The 17,660-nt window shown below is 40.3% G+C and overlaps 1 protein-coding gene across 4 annotated transcripts in view; it reads right to left on the reverse strand.

Annotated features, from left to right (window-relative positions):
* MYO5A (myosin VA) overlaps window positions 1-17,393 on the reverse strand; it is a 146,753-nt gene extending 129,360 nt beyond the window's left edge. Inside the window, exon 1 of one of the 4 annotated variants that reach the window (XM_063449060.1) lies at window positions 17,009-17,393. In XM_063449060.1, the coding sequence (XP_063305130.1) occupies window positions 17,009-17,035 (27 nt within the window). In that variant the 5' untranslated portion in view covers window positions 17,036-17,393. Of the gene's footprint in view, window positions 1-752; window positions 877-17,008 lie in introns of those variants that run through there. The other 3 variants (XM_063449058.1, XM_063449062.1, XM_063449063.1) reach the window with 3 other exon arrangements.
* Window positions 17,394-17,660: the final 267 nt, after the last annotated feature.

Here is a 17,660-nt window from a genome sequence, read left to right on the forward strand (position 1 = left end):
GAACTGGAAACTGCAGGCAGAAAGAGAATCTCTCCTGCTATGCATAAAGTCCTAATTATTGGGTATTATCACGTAGATAGAGTCTATTCTGAGGTCATCTGTGGACCTCTATAGAAAGACTCTGGCATTACAAGGGACATTTCCATTCCATTTCCTATCATGAATAAATACACAATGTAAGCTAACAGTCTAAAACAGAGAGGTCTATTCACCAATTCAAGATTCCTGGAGACTGAAAAAAATATTGCATATTTTAGGCGTAAATAGCAGAGCTGATAGATGTTTGAGTTGGCAAACCTTTCAATATGGCTATTTTGGCCTCGGATGTGTAATTCTAAACAATTACAAGATTAGAATTAAACCCTTAATTCCTGGTTTAAGAATATCCCCTCTCAACTTCTACTTTCTTTATACTGCAACTTCATATAATGAGTAAAATCACACGTCCAAAGTCCAGCGTCTTTGTACTAGTATAAGGACAACCTTCAAAACATAGCAGGGATCACAATTCCACTGAATGATTTAGAGACAGCCAATGAATAGACACACATGCATAGCTGTTAGATTAAGTTAGATTTTACGGAAGCCTATGAAACAACCAAAATCTATATATTTAATAGGCATCACCAATCCAAGTGGAGATCCAGAATGTCTGCAGGGTCCTATACCGGTAATGTAACAGACCAGTGTGTATATTTTGGTATCTGGGAACCCATAGAGACACACACATACATTTCTAAATATATATTCACCTTACTATTGCGCTGTTGTGTTATCCACTCTGTGTTCTCAATGTGATTGTAGAACTGCGGAATGTTTGTTGGGAATGCCATGCTCCAGGATATGTTGGACCTGCTTGGGGTCCACACAGCAAGGGTCAGGCTGAGAGGCCAAGAACACCATGCAGAGAGATGATGGTGTGAGGGGATTAAAGAGCTGTTGCAGGTGATTCCGAGTCAGGTTTATGACAGACTGCCTGCAGAATGTACTCTGTAGGTGGAATAGTGCACTTTAACGCAGGGGCTAGCCAATGGAATGAGATATAACATTTGTACAGCTAGCAATAGTTATATGGTATGTGTGCATGGTTTAAGGGCTCCAGCTGAACCAGTATTACCTACTGTTATCACTTCAACCATTTCTGCCTCAGGGGCAATTAGCGAACGATTTTTGGCTGAGAGACTGTTTTTTTTAAAGAATATACCTCTGACCCAGTGGAGAACTTAACAGAATGTGAGCAGCCACCTACACAGAGGCAACAAATAATTCCACCCATCGATCACACAAGGAAGTAACACGTGTCTCAAATACAGACAATGAGATTTAGTATTACTATGGGAGACCAGGATGACTTCTTTTAAAATGACACCAGGATTGTTATAAAGTGTGATAATGCTGGATTAATGAATGAAGTCAATAAACCCGGAAGATGAATATCGACATACAGACAGAGGACAGACCTCTGACACAACATCGATCACTGACACAACATTCAAGGAGAAGGAACTTCAAGGCAAATCGAAAAAGCATAGACAAAAGGAGGATCCTATCATGGAATAATTGGGGTATGTACAAAGATACATTTAACACCAGACATTAATATCATGTATAACTGCTTTCTGTGTTTGGCAAAAAGTTACAGAGGAAATTAATCACACAGTACAGACAAAGCAAAGAGTCTGTGAGTGAGTTGAGAATCTGAATTTAAGTAGCAAGCGTGAGAGAAAGATTTTCAGAAATTGTCATGATTCTAACATGACAAAAAGGGGACAGGTTATAGCGGGTGTCACTGCGCTTAATAGTGGGAAACAAAGTCTGACGCTGGCTGTGCAACATTCTGTTCAAGTATTTTAATGAAGATACAGAGTCTGCTCATAGTAAATTCACTATGCAAAAAAAATTGCATTTCTCTTTATCCTATTCTAGAATATACACTATATAGACCAGGCCTGTCCAACCTGCGCCCCCCCCCAGATGTTGCTGAACTACAACTCCCATGATTCTTTAAATTAAACAGATAGCCAGGGAATCATGGGAGTTGTAGTTCAGCAACATCTGGGGGGCCGCAGGTTGGACAGCCCTGATATAGACAAAAGTATTGGGACACACCTCTTAATTATTGAATTCAGGTGTTTCAATCAGACCCATTCCAACAGGTGTCTAAAATCAAATCAACTAGCCATGCAGTCTGCTTTTACAAACATTAGTGGGGAAAATAAAAAAGGGTCATCCTGAAGAGCTCAGTAAATTTAACCATGATACTGTGAAACGATGCCACCTTTGCAATAAGTCAGTTTCTAAAATGTCATCCCAGCTAGATACTCCAAGGTCAACTGTAAGTGGTATTTTTGAGAAGAAGAATCATTTAGGAACAGCAGCAACTCAGCTACGAGACGGAAGAACACGTAAAGTCACAAAGCGGGGTCACACAGTGCTGAGGTGCATAAAAAGTCACCAATGCTCTGCAGATTCCATAGTTGAAGAGTTCCAAACTTCCACTGGCATTAAATTCACCCCGAATCTGTCCAGCGGGAGCTTCATGGAATGGGTTTTCATGGCCGACCAGCTGCATGCAAGCCTCACATCACGACGTACAATGGCAAAGGTCATAGTGATGTAAAGCATGCCACCACTGGACTCTGGAGGAATGATGAATCACGCTTCTCTGGTTTGCAGTCTGATGGATGGGTCAGGGTTTCTGTAAAATTTGGTGGAGCATGGATAATGGTATGGGGCAATTTTTCAGGAGGTTTAGCTAGGCTCTTATTACTAGTGAAGGGAAATCTTAATGCTTCAACATACCAAAACATTTTGGACAATACTATGCTTCCAACTTTGGGAAAACAGTTCTGGAAAGGACCTTTTCAATTCTAGCATTACTTCGTCCCAGTGCACAAAGCAAGATTCCTAAAGACATGTTTGGATGAACTTGGTGCGGAAGATCTTGACTGGCCTGGACAGAGCCCTGACCTCAACCCGATCAAACAGCTCTGGAATGGAGATTGCGACCCAGTACTTCTCTTCCAACATCAGTACCTGACCTAATAAATGCTCTGTTGGATGAATGGGCAAAAAAATCACATTGAAACACTCCAAAATCTTGTGGAAAGTCTTCCAGAAGAGTGGGAGCTATTATAGTTGCAAAGGGGGGACCAACCACATATTAATGACTATGTATTTAAAATTTAATTAAATGAAAGTACCCGTTTGTGTAATGGACAAGTGTCCCAATATTTTTGTCCATATAGTGCATGAGGAGCCATTTAGTAATCTGCAAGTATGTTCACACTAATACCTCCCAAATTATCTTATTTAGGAGGAACAGAACTTGTTTTGGACTCTTTCTTATTACCCTGTTGTCCTGCTGTCCTAGAACCTTTCTGAGTAGCTGAATATCATATAGCTCAATTGCAATACTATTCACTATAATGTGTGTTTAACCTGTACTGAATATGCTTGGAAATCAGTTTGCATAAGTTAATATTAATATATTATATTTTTTTAATTCACTTACCTGGTTGAGTAAAAGGTTACTAGGATAATATTGAAAATTTGAAAACCAACCTCACCTCTTGGCCACCCCTCCTTAAACAGAAGGGTCCCTCGTTGGCCAGTTTAACTTGCTGGATGTGTGCACACCAAAGACAATTTATTCCAGGTTCTCCACAGGTCATTATCACTGAGTGTTCACGGATTCATCAAATTTCACCTTGACTTTGCTAGACGGGTTCCATGAGTTGGTGCTAGAGCCACTTACAGACTTTCAATAACTATTATTCTAAAACTCCTATCATCCTCAAATGGAAAGCACGCATGCAGAATCTTCTTTATAATGAGCCAGAGGGAAGCAAAATGCAACTGTTAAGAGGAGTCCAGATTCTGAACTTATTAAAAGTACTTGAAGTTGTTTTGTAATTCCCACTAATAAAATGAGCTTCGTATCAAATTTTGTCATTGATCACATTGCAAAGTCTCAAAATAGAAGTCAAATGAATATCAGCCAACAGAAATTTACTATAGAAAATAAAATTATGCATGTGTGACAGCAATTATGTGTTCTTTGAAGCAGCAGTTAAACATTGTGCAAGTTGAAAGAAAATATAGTAATCATTATGTGAAATGGTTCTAGAATTGTGCTATGTGCTACATTATTTAGACCACTCTGCTGGGTTCTAAAAGAGCATTGCACACCTACAAATTTCTGTCAATAGGTAAAATTAAAATGCCATCTAGTTATTGTGTTATTGTGTTAGAGAAACTACATCAATATATAGTTCAAGGCTTGTCAGATTTACAAAGGCAAGGAATAGAGAGAACTCTGCCTCCATGCCAGTCAGATACATTGTGGAATGCTGCGCTAAGCAACAAATATATGGAATGACTCTAGGGCTGCCTGATCAGCAAGGGAGTAAGGCCCACATATTCTCCAGGGCTGTATGCGTATTACAATGGCATGCCTAAATAAATTGCAAGTTGTATCAGTGTCGATCTTAAAGAAACAAAAATATATTTAGATTGTCCACTGTAGCAAACATAGTATATAGATTTCCTTTTATGTTTTCTAAAGACTATACCTGCATGGTATCCTTTTCCTCACCCTAGTAAATACAATGTTTGCTGGGGTGGGGTGTGCAGTGGAGCCAACAATGGTTGTGTCCTACGGGCATTTTGGCCATAATGCTATACACGCACAAGGCAAGCACAGTCATATTGCTCATACAGGGACCCGCTTTCTGAAACTCAATCTCTCTAACTTAACTCCTTGTCTTTCCTCCTCCTAATACTGATCCTCCTCTTTTGCTCTCCCTTCAAGTTAGTGTTATCCCCATCAGTCCATCCTTGCAAGCGCGCTGTCTTGGCGTCATACTTGATTCTGGCCTTACTTTTGAGCCTCACATCCAGCATGTTGCCAAATCCTGTAGATTCCATCTTAAAAACATAGCCCGCATCGCCCCTTTCTTACGCAAGATGCTACCAAGGAGCTTGTCCATGCTCTAGTAATTTCCCGCATGGATTACTGTAACCCTCTCCTGATTGGTCTCCCCAAAAGCCGTATTGCCCCGCTACAGTCTGTAATGAATGCTGCAGCTAGACTGATTTTCCTCTCCAGTCGGTCCTCTCACACCTCACCCCTCTGCCAGTCCTTACATTGGCTCCCTGTATCCTATAGGAGTCAATTCAAAGTGCTAACCCATACATTCAAAGCACTGAACAATTCCAGCCCCTCTTATATCTCTTCACAGATCGATAGGTATGCCCCTTCTTGTTCCCTCCGCTCTGCCCATGACTGTCTCCTGTCCGCTGCTCGCACCCGTATGGCCAACTCACGCTTGCAGGACTTCTCGCTGCGGCTCCCTTCCTATGGAATAGCCTGCCTACCGCCATCTTGCTCTCCCCTAGTCTTCAATCGTTTAAGAAGTGCCTGAAAACCCATCTCTTTAGGAAAGCTTATGGCCTCCCAGAGTAACCTCTACCTCACATACCTGTCTCTTGCTCTCTCCTATAGGGCAGCAATCTACTCTCTCCATCAGCTCTGCTTCACTCCCACCTTGTTTGATTGCTATTTCCTGTCTTGTTGTGTTTTATACCTCACTTCCTATAGACTGTAAGCTTGTTTGAGCAGGGTCCTCTCCAACCTATCGTTACTGTAAGTTTTCTAGTAATTGTCCAATTTATAGTTAAATCCCTCCTCTCATAGTATAGTAAAGCGCTACGGAATCTGTTGGCGCTATATAAATGGCAATCATAATAAGTGTGAGATCTTGGCCCAGCTCACCCTCTGTGTGTGTGTATATATATAGTTAAAATCCTGCACTCCACCATAACAACTTCATTGTCCGGTGCTTGTCCAGCCAAGATACAAAAAAATATATAAGGATAGCACTCTAGGGACTTCGAATAAGACTTTGCTTTTATTACCTTTCTTCAAAATAACATCAACGTTTCAGCTTGATTTCCTCTTCCTGATGAAAGCTTGAGGGAATCAAGCTGAAACGTTGATGTTATTTTAAAGAAAGGTAATAAAAGCTAAGTCTTATTCGAAGTCCCTAGAGTGATATCCTAATATATAGTGTAGATTGGATTAGTCGTATTAGTGCAGTGGATAAGTTGACAAAATACCAGAGTATTACAGTAATGATATTTTTTTTATTGGACTAACATAATATTTAAAAAGACAAGCTTTTGAGAGGGTTTCCTCTCTTTCTCGTGTCTGAAGCACACATATTATATAAATATAATATATGTGTGTGTGTGTATATTGCTTTACATAACACACTTTATAATTTAAATAACACTCTGCATGATGCATGGGTAGAAAAAGATGAAAAGGGATACTTCCTCTTTAAATTCGTTGCACGCAAATCGGGCAATTGATACATTTCCATCTACACAGATAACAGAGGAACACTTACTATAACATATAAGACGTGTGTGCAAAGAGATAACCAAACCAATGAGAACTAGACTGCAGTCTGGATGTTCAATAATAAAGCATGTCCACCGATCAGAAAGCATGATTATTGTTATTAATATTTAGGGTTTAATTTCACGAGCTGGCTGAAACAGGTGGCTATACAAGAACCTAGCCGCAATCAATTCATCATTACCGGTCTGTTTCTAAAGTCTTACTTAGACATTCATATTATTGAAGCACTCATTGTTTTTGACAGATGGAGTCATGAAAAACACAGTACTGGGCGAGGCACTGCCGAACGAATGTGAGGATACGGGGCGCACTGGAGTCTGTGGGCCCGGAGGCCCTGCTTGGCTATGCAAACAAGGTAGCAGGGGCACTGGGGGTAAAAGGAGACCGGGATGCACAGCCAATACTAACAGCATTCACAATCCTGAAAGCTCCCACCACCCCGGCGGACGCACCAAGGGATGTCATAGCTGTCACCTGAGATATCTCTGTGAAGACAGCTATACAAGCGCGCTCCGGAGACTACCCCAATGTCATGGTGGGCAATGGTCCCATCAAGATCTTCGACGACCTGCCGTTTGCGGTATTGATTGAGCGGCGCAGATTCATGCCAACCACCAGGATGCTCAGACAACATGGCATTCGATACCGGTGGGGAGCATCAGGGACATTGGTGGTGCCTCGGGGAGAATCGGTGCTGACCTTGTCTGCAGAAGAAGATCCAGCGAAATTCATGAGCCTTCTAAAGCTGCCTGCGAGAGGAGCGACCGGGAACAGCTGCCGACCTGACTGCTAAAGTCTCCAGCAGGAGACCAACAGCCCAGGAGGAAACCCAAGACCCACCCATAAAGGGACTTGCCCAGCAAAAAGCCACTAAAGCTACTCTGTGGACTCCACTGGGGTTATTCCCCACCAGTGGCCCTTGCAAGACTTGAGACAGGCTGTTTGTCTAACTTATCATTTTCTTCACTTTTAATTTTATCCTCTTCCCTACATTCAATGGGATGCACTACTGTGAGCCACCTTAGGAGTAAGGTGCCTGCCCATTTTATTACCTCCCTAGGGAACCTATAGAGGGATGGGGACATGTGTGGAGTAGGGGAAAAGCCAGAGCGTGGGATCCTAGAGGGCCTGTCACCACGATGGTTCAGTTCGGCCACAGGTTAAACTTCCCTACCCTGTGAGAATCCGAGCCCGAGGGGACGCCCAATGGTGAGATAGATGGGATGGTAAGACCCTGTTGGCCAAAGAGGTAATTCAGAGGTTCCCACAACACACTCATGCTGCTAAGATCTGAGCTGCCCCCAACCCCGCACGCAGAAATATTCATGTACCCTTTGACAAAATTAGATTGAACACCGAGGGGGTTCACATGATAGCATCCTACAGTGGGAGAAAGGGAGAAAGTGGGGGACCAGAGGTAATAGGAGCAAGTGAGAACGTTCTACTCAAACTCTTGTTGTCCCTACACTTTCCTTGTTGCTTACGTTTGTCTTTATGGTTTTCTTTCTACTTTATGCAAAATTTACATTCCAATACGTCTGGTTTATACGACTACTTACTAAACAGAAATGTGTGGTGCTCGTGATATTGCATATATGCTTTATCCGATACCACCATGAAACAAAGAATTTAAAAAACAAAACAAAAAAAACACAGTACTGTACATTTCAAGATTCATTTTATTTTAACCATCCTGGAACATATTGCTGCTGGAGCAGACAGGGGGCGCCACTGTTCTGCTGCACTGTTCCCACGATAAGACCTTATTTACAGATTAATTAGAGCAAGGAGTCCGGTATCCTTCTACAAATGTTGACTGGATTATAGCTTGCCTTTCAGGTAAAATGCCATGCACGCTTTGTGTCTTGTCCATTTTTCTAGGTACTTTGTAAAATAGGTTAATTTCAAAGTTTAAATGCACGTTATGATGCTTTAACACTCCAGGAATTCACTCTTTGAAGCCAGTTAAACAACTTTCCTGCAACATGCTTTGGAAAATGCCCAATAAACTCTCAGTCTATTTACAAACATTATTATGCTTTATGTCATAAAAAAGAAGTCATTGTATTCCAATAGCAACTACAGAAATATCTTACCAAACATAAAGACCAGGAAATGTTATTTAAAGAATAACATAGGGTACTTTCCAGCCAAAAAGAAATATTTTTTTTTTTAAATTTAAAATCACAATGAATAAACAATTCAGTTTTACCCTCTCGAAAAGCACACCAACAAGCACAATGAGGGTAGTCACCAGTAAATCCTCACTAAATCAATAGATCATAATAAACTATATATTATGTCAACATATTTTAAAAAGGTTAAAACGGCTTTTAACATAACTCTATACAAAATCCTAACAGCAGCAGAACACACGCTCAAAGTTATTTCAGGCAGCATTCTTGTTTGTAAACAAATTATAAATTAGGCTACGCAGCAGAGAACCAAGCAGCCAATCAGGAAATAGAGGCCATGTGCATGCTGGGAAATTGCTTCTCGGAACAAGAGGCAGCAAATTTACGCATGCACATTAGATAAATCTTAGAATGTGAGTGTACTGTGGAGATAACAAGATTATATTAAAGGCAAAATCAATATATTTAATAATTTAAAAAACTAAACAAAACCATGGCTGTGCCAATCAGTGCACATAGCCTGTTTCACGAAACAACTGGATATATAAAGTGATAGTCGCAGTAAAGCTGCTTTGTAAGCTTGTTCACATGTGTTCTCAACAAATATATGTAAACGGTTGGTCTAAAGAGTGAAGGAATGGCATCACCGGAAACACTTGGAAAGATTTTTAGAATAATTTTTGGGGATGTGACAGAATTCATGATTTGCTGCATCCTCACCCAGCCTATTAGTGAAAACAAACAGCATCTCTGTGCTTAAAGGGTTACTCCAATCATCAGATCTACTACAGCATGCTGTCTTGGTTACAATGCAAGGATTTCTGCCGCCCTATGCAAGGATCCATTTTGCTGCCCACTCATGTCACTCACTCACTGTCAGACACACACACAGAAACGTACTGACAGACATACACTCACTCACTGTCAGACACACAAACATACACTCACTTATTGATAGAGTAAGTATCTTACTGATAGACCTTCGGGTGCCTTGAGGATCAACCCGGCGCTGGGGGCGGCACAGGAGCCGCTCTCCCATCGCTGCGGCCCCAGACAGGAGCAGGCAGGCCACCAGGAAATATCCTGGTGGGCGCCCTCTGCAGACCCGCGCACTAGGCGAATGCCCTGATGCCAGGAGTACACTAACCCAGTTCCCCGTTAATGAAGAAAACGGTTTAGCAAAGGTCTGATGTTCCCTGATGGTCTGGAGATACGCTTATGGCTTCTATAGAGCCACAGAAGAAGGAAGCCATGGCTGTTAAATTAATTGGCTAAGAACGTCAGCTGACCACTCAAAGTGGCACATAACTGACATGCCATGCAACGAAAAACTCTAGTTCCAGGCTGGCTGATGACAATCCGGCCAGATGTCAAGTTACAATCCCTGCAGGGGAGGGGTTAAGCTACGTATGTACAGCATTTCATAGAAAAACATTTCAAATCACTTAAGTGGTCATGGTGTTTGGAGTAACCCTTCAAGCATTACTCCTCAGTTCTAGAAAAGGAAAATATGCAACTATATAACCTTTCTATGTAGGTCTAATTATGGCCGAAATACATTTTAATAAAAACCAAACAAATGAGTTACCTGCTCACTACCCCAAATCCCTATGCATATTTAGATAAAATTGAGATTTTTGTTTAGTTCCAGTGGCCATTAGGTGTAAGTGAACCTGCCATGTCAAGGCAAACCTCCTAGGTGGGTCGTACTCTAACAATTCACCTTGCTTCCTTCAGCTTCAGGCAAAAAAAAACAAAAACATCTCTAATGAGAAAGAAGGGGGTATTTTTTATAAACCCCTACATGCTTATTAACCCTTAACAGGGAACACATTGGATGGGTGGCAGTACTGTAACATGGCTGTGTGATACAAAAGCAAACACAAATACACAAAAATAAGTCCTGTGCTCAGACTCCCACTACGCTTGGGCGGCAGCAATGGCCATAATGCACATAGATGTACATAGATGTGTACTATTGTGATTGCGGGAGTCTGAGCACAGGACATGTTTTTGGGTATATGTAAATACGTTTTAAAACCATTTGATGCTTTAATTCTCACAGCGAAATGTTGCTAACCAATTCACTTATTGCTGAACTTGTTTCCTTTTGGCAGCTATCAAGCACAAAATACTAAAGTAAAGAATACAGATTGCAACATGCATGATTTAAAATATGAAAATCAACTGCCTTAGTTTAGTTTTTTTTCTTATCTTGTAAAGATAGCGTGTCAACTGTCACAGATTATAACTTTATCTCTGCTTGCAATACAGGCCTAAAACTGCTGCTGTATTACAAGTACAATGTGCCAGGCGCTGCCTTGTTGAGGACAACGGAATTGCCCATTTGCCCAACCAAATCTGCAATAACTAATTAAGAGATGTTGCTACAAATGATTCCGTTCACCAACACACAATGTACAGCCAGTAAATAAAGCATGTTCTGACAGCTTCCAGCTCTGTTAAGATACAGGTAATACAGTCACAAGGAAAACGCCTAAGTTGTAACAACTACAGAATTATTATTTTTAATTATAAAGAATCCACATAAACTGGAGTGTTGTTCAATGGGCAGAAAAACGCAAAGTAAATTACGTCAAATTAACGCAAACATAGAAAAGAGCTAATGGTTCGCTCTAAATAAATTTATGGAGAACCCAGAGTAGATTAAGCATCTGTAAATTTTCATCTTACTGCATTAACAGAAACAAAAGTGATTTAACTCCTAAATGGCAGATAATTGAGCAGTGAAACTTCAGAGGCATGATATATACACAAAAACTGCTTCAATAAGCTACAGTTGTTTTTGGTAACTATAGTGTCCCTTTAAATCTACAAAAAACAAAAAAAAAAGAACATAATATTAACTGATTTTACGTGGAAGTGAAAGATCACGTGAGAAAGTGATCACTTACAGATTTAATTTAGAGAAGATTACTAAACCAAAAGCTGCTTTCTGACTACTCTGTCTAAATGTACAAAAATATATCCTGAAGAAAAATAAATGTGTCAAAGGCGTTAATTCACTAAACACAGAATTCTATTAGTGATTTATTCACTAAACACAGAATTCTATTAGTGATTTATTCACTAAACACAGAATTCTATTAGTGATTTATTCACTAAACACAGAATTCTATTAGTGATTTATTCACTAAACACAGAATTCTATTAGTGATTTATTCACTAAACAGAATTCTATTAGTGATTTATTCACTAAACACAGAATTCTATTAGTGATTTATTCACTAAACACAGAATTCTATTAGTGATTTATTCACTAAACACAGAATTCTATTAGTGATTTATTCACTAAACACAGAATTCTATTAGTGATTTATTCACTAAACACAGAATTCTATTAGTGATTTATTCACTAAACACAGAATTCTATTAGTGATTTATTCACTAAACAGAATTCTATTAGTGATTTATTCACTAAACACAGAATTCTATTAGTGATTTATTCACTAAACACAGAATTCTATTAGTGATTTATTCACTAAACACAGAATTCTATTAGTGATTTATTCACTAAACACAGAATTCTATTAGTGATTTATTCACTAAACACAGAATTCTATTAGTGATTTATTCACTAAACACAGAATTCTAGAATTGAAAACTGAGGCAACAATAGCTGATCTGAAAGTATTCTTTGGCTCAGATACCTATTTTAGTGTGAGTTTTGCAGTTCAGTTTGGTGTGGAGTGGTAAACCCCTATATGGGGTAATTCATTATTTAAATGTGTTACAAGACATTAAATATTCACTTTGAAGTGTGTTGCAGGTGCCTGGACTCCAAAACGAATCAAATCCAGTGTTTCTAGACAATAACTGATATGTTTTCCTTTCTTTAATCCTTTTGTAAATCCTTTAGGTTTCAGTACCAGAGATATCATGATTTGGTGCCCAAACTCCACTGTATTAATAATTCATACTGAAACATTTCTCTCCTCCCCCACTGACATAACGTATCCTTACAATCAAAAACAACACAGACCGTATACAACTCTGCAGGGGCCTCCCTGGGCTGCTAATGAGGACATCAATGTGTAGAAGTGGAGCCCAGCATACATGGACATCATAAACACTGGTAAATATGTGCACCTGAACACTCCATACACAAGGTGGGCTTCAATTTTAGAGTAAAAAACAGAGTAAAAAATTTTAGAGTAAAAAACAGACCACAAAATTACTTGAGAAACCTGATATCTGGCCTTGTGCTTCACATCTCTGTTAAACCTTTTAGAACAATACATTCTATTCTCCTCCCTACCTAACAGAAGATAAGAGATGCTGCTGCTAGTGTGCATGTCCTTAGGCCTGAGGAAAAGCTCTTCAATGGCAGTACTACATGTATATTGTCATTGTACGGTTTCTATATATACTCCTCTGTCAGCAGATCTGGCTCACCTGAGGGATTTGCAGAGAAAAAAAACAGCTGGAACATTGCAGCTTCACAGTCCTTAACTAAAGCAGTTCCTATTGTTTAAAACGCTAAACAGAAGGTGATCCACGAGCCGTGTCAGAACAGAGATCATGCCGGTGTACCATTTACATCAAGTTGTAATATGAACATTCTTCAGATATGATCAGATATGATAGACACCACTAGGATGTGACTTGGGAAACTCAGCAACCTACCAGTCTACATTCCATATTGCACTACTTGCTAAGGAGAATGAAGGTCAATGTCACAGGTCTAATTAAAGCAATTACACAGCAGAAAGTGACTTGGCCTTTGCAGTTCTGTATTGTATCTACAGTCATTCAGCCAGATATCAAAACACATTGGAGCTCGAACTATCATTCAAGGCACGTTAATAAGCAAAAATTAACAACAATAATAGAAATCCAAAGCAAACCCCAAAAATATCAATCAGATACATATCTCAATGAAGTGGTCTGGGTGCCATGTTCACCCGTTCTGCATGAATGGCAATGTTATAGTGCAGGGCTTAAACGCCTATCAGGTGGTTTTAGAGACACCATCTTACTGGCACAGCACAGTTTTAAGCACTAGACTCTCAATTATTTCCTATGGGAGAGCATTGGGTTGGCCAAGATCATTGATCATTCAAAGAGATCTTAGCCAAGGACGTGTGGCCAGCCAACGAGACCAGCACTCTCAATGAGAACAGGTAAGTAAAAGTACTTTTTTTCCTCCCTGCAGGTGTGGGCCAGGGCACTATAGCGTTAGAAATACACATTTGTATTCCTATCGCTATAGTGTTCCTTTAAACTATGATAAATGTGTGTATAGATCCGCCTAGGTAAATAACATACATTGTTCTTGTTCTAAATTACATTTTGGTTGCATAAAAGGTTATTAGAAAGTCACCTAAAATTTGAAAGTATAGTCCAACTCCTACCTACCCCTACCCCCCATCAAATTATAGTATCCCTCTTTGTCTAGTTTGTCAAAATAAATATTAAAGGGACACTCCAGGCACCCAGACCACTTCTGCTCATTGGAGTGGTCTGGGTGCCAACTCCCACTACCCTTAACCCTGCAACTGTAATTATTGCAGTTTTTCATAAACTGCAATATTTACATTGCAGGGTTAACTCCACCTCTAGTGGCTGTCTATTAGACAGCCACTAGAGGTCACTTCCTTGTTTCTAGCACAGGTTTCCTGTGCTAGAGCGTCGCTGGACGTCCTCACGCTGTGTGAGGACCTCCAGCGTCGCTCAAAACCCCATAGGAAAGCATTGAAATGATTTTTCAATGCTTTCCTATGGGGAGACGTAATGCGCATGCGCGGCATTTCCGCGCATGCGCATTAGGTCTCCTCGGCCGGTGAGCGAGATTAGTCTCGCCCACTGGCCGACGTAAGCACTAGGAGGAGCGTCGCGGAGGCGGAGACAGCGGCGAGGGACATCGCCGCTGTCCCAGGTAAGTGACTGAAGGGGTTTTTACCCCTTCAGTAACCGGGGATTGGTGGGTGGGAGGGAGAGGGACCCTCCAGTGCCAGAAAAATGGATCGTTTTTCTGGCGCTGGAGTTTCCCTTTAAAAATATATATATATATTATTTTTAAATATATATATATATTTTAATGTTGGACAGTTCCATTAAACTCACAGTTTTGGAAAAGCAGACAAATGGATAATGTTTTCACATTTGCTATTTTTCACCTATATTCTGTAAGTCACTTTGACTGAATTTGCTCTTTTTTTTTTTAACCACTAAAGCTGAGGAAGGATCGGAACAATTCAAGGTCAGGTCTGTTTTCAGTTTGGCTACACTGGCTTAATATTTAAGATTTACTTTGAGTTCCAGACAGATCACACTTTAGGTTATATTATAATGCCGACTGTCATTTTTGAGATTAATTGATAAAGTGGGAATTGTGGATAATTAACAAGCAAATTGGAAATTAAAGATGAAAAAAGCCAAGTAAATAATTAAAAATGGATTTAGAAAATGTAGCGATTCAGCTATTTTGACTTTAAGGAATGCAAACATGTATGCCTGACCCTATAGTGTTAAAAACACTATTTAGGGGGCCATACCCCATTTTCCCCCTTAACCCCTTAAGGACCAAACTTCTGGAATAAAAGGGAATCATGACGTATCACACATGTCATGTGTCCTTAAGGGGTTAAATAAGTAGACTATGTAACTATGTAAAATGTAACTATATGCCAGAGCTGTGCAAGTCTGCAGGTGCTGACCATGCCACCGGATCAACATCCTTTGCTGAGATCAACAGAATTGACATTCTCAGCCAATCCAATACTTTTCCATGGAAAAGCATTGGATTGGCTGAGATCGTCAGTTCAAATTATCTTAGCCAAGGAGGAGTGGCAGGATGCAGAGCCAAAAAATTGTGCTGGCCATTCAGCATCTCCTCGTAGAGATGCATTGAATCAATGCGTCTCTATTAGACATGTTCAGCGTCTCCATGCAGAGTGTGGAGACGCTGAACATCAGTGTTGCACATTGTGCAGCACTGACACAGGAAGAACCTATAGTGGCCGTCTGAGTGGCTGACACTAGAGGTGTTACCAGGCTGTAATGTAAACACTGCTTTTTCTCTGAAAAGGGGGTGTTTACATTAAAAAGCTTGAATATACTCATTAAGATTTGGTTGTTCTGGTGACTATAATGTTCCTTTAAAATTTGTCAGTACACCACAACGCCTGGTTTAATGAATGATGGTGTTAGTTATTCATGTGAGGCAGTCAGGGTTATCTACTAAAAATGCTGATTTTAGGTTAAGAGTAGCTGAATCAGAAAACTTCTCCAAGTCAGCTACATTTCCAGCTCAGCTATTTAGTCATAGAATTTACAGTTCTTTGTTGGATTCCTCACAATTTGAGGTGTATTAAGAAAAACTAAAAAAAAAAACCTGATTGTGTATAATTCAATGAAGCTCACGCCTGATGGAAAATGAAGTTAACTCCTAGGTGGAGGTCATATAGATATTAAAGTCATGATGGGTAGAGATTACAGAATGGTCTTATCTGCACAAGACATGCAGCCCAATGGCATGATTATTTATGGACGAACACCCACTAAATAAGCAAATATGTTATTGGGTTCACCAGCTTTCTGAACTCAATGTGTTTAGTAACGGAACTGTATATTGAGGCCTGTATTAAAATCATATTTCCCTGGAAGATGCATATTTTATAAACTTCCCAAAGGGTTCTTAAAAATAAGCACTATATTTTATTATAGGAAGTCCACACCTCTGCAAAATCACATACAAATGTCAGCTTTTGGAAACATTTCTTCCCAGTAGATTATTAGTATGTGTCAACAGGGAGTGTAAGAATTAACATTTTAAGGGCTATGACTCATAATTAAAGCCTTAGGCCTGGTTGTTTGAGATAAAATAATCAAGCATCTATCTTTCCCTCTGTGCTCAATTCATACAGTCTGGATTGCACCAAGCATTAAAAAAACAAAAATCATAAAATTAATATATTGCTATTATCTGCCTGTCTGGCCTTTAATCTTTAACACAAAGAAGCTGGTGGTTTTTGTTAATCCTAAGCAATTGCCAAGGGCTAACACATGAAGTGGGACATTCATTGTCAAATTAGTACACAAAAAAAGATCCTACATCCCAAGGATTTACAATGCAAGACCTTCACCATCTCATATAGTCTGCTTGTATTATGCCAAGACTCATCATACATCAAATTATTATCAGCATCAATATGTCCATAACAAGGAGCAGAATTATAGAATCCTTGGATCTGATACAATCCACTGTTAAAAGATCCATTTAAAGAGGGGGCTGGCTGTGTTTGTGATGGAGGATACTCAGCCCAGCCTGTGTATTGCAAGGCAGCTGCTCCGTAACACAAGGAGGATTTCATTCATTGCTGGCCAGCTACCCCCAGCCATCATGTCCCCATTCATGCACCTACAGGGGAGACAGCACCAGGGGGGTAGGTGGCCCTGTAAACCATGGATGGGGGGCACTTACCTTTGTGAAGAGCTCTGTAGCTGCCATGCTGCTGGGGCTCTCTGAGCTGCTGATCTACATAAATCACCCCCTGGGGGGGGGCTCTCCTCCCGGGCAGCTGCCGATCCCAGGAACCCGGCCGAGTCCTCTGTCCAAATGTACTAAAATAAACCAAGCACCCGGAACCGTGTGTGTGTGAGCCCGGCAGGTAGTGAGGGTCTCCCTGTTACCTGTCCAGATTGCTATTTTGGTGCGGGTCTCTGTGCATTGTGGGTATCAGGGATGGCTGGAGAGGAAGCAGTGATTCTTGGCTGGCTCACTCTGCCTCCCATCGGCCGCAGTCAGAGCATCACCTCCTCCTGTCACAGCCACATCCCGACCGGCCGGGCTGCTTGCAGACAGCCACCACCACAGCACAGTGCGAGCGGCCGCCAGCAGGGGGAGACAGAGAGCACAACAACGAACACAGCAAAGAGCAGCAAGCACAGGGATTAACCCCTTCCGTCCCAGAGTGGTCTGAATATCCTACATTTTGTGTGTGTATGTGTGTGTATATATATATATATATCAATGAACAATAATAATATATATATATATATATATATACATATATATATATATATTATTATTATTATTATTATTACCATTTATATAGCGCCAACAGATTCCGTAG

Source organism: Pelobates fuscus, chromosome 3 (genome assembly GCF_036172605.1).
Source record: "Pelobates fuscus isolate aPelFus1 chromosome 3, aPelFus1.pri, whole genome shotgun sequence".
In the NCBI taxonomy this organism is placed as follows: Eukaryota; Metazoa; Chordata; class Amphibia; order Anura; family Pelobatidae; genus Pelobates; species Pelobates fuscus.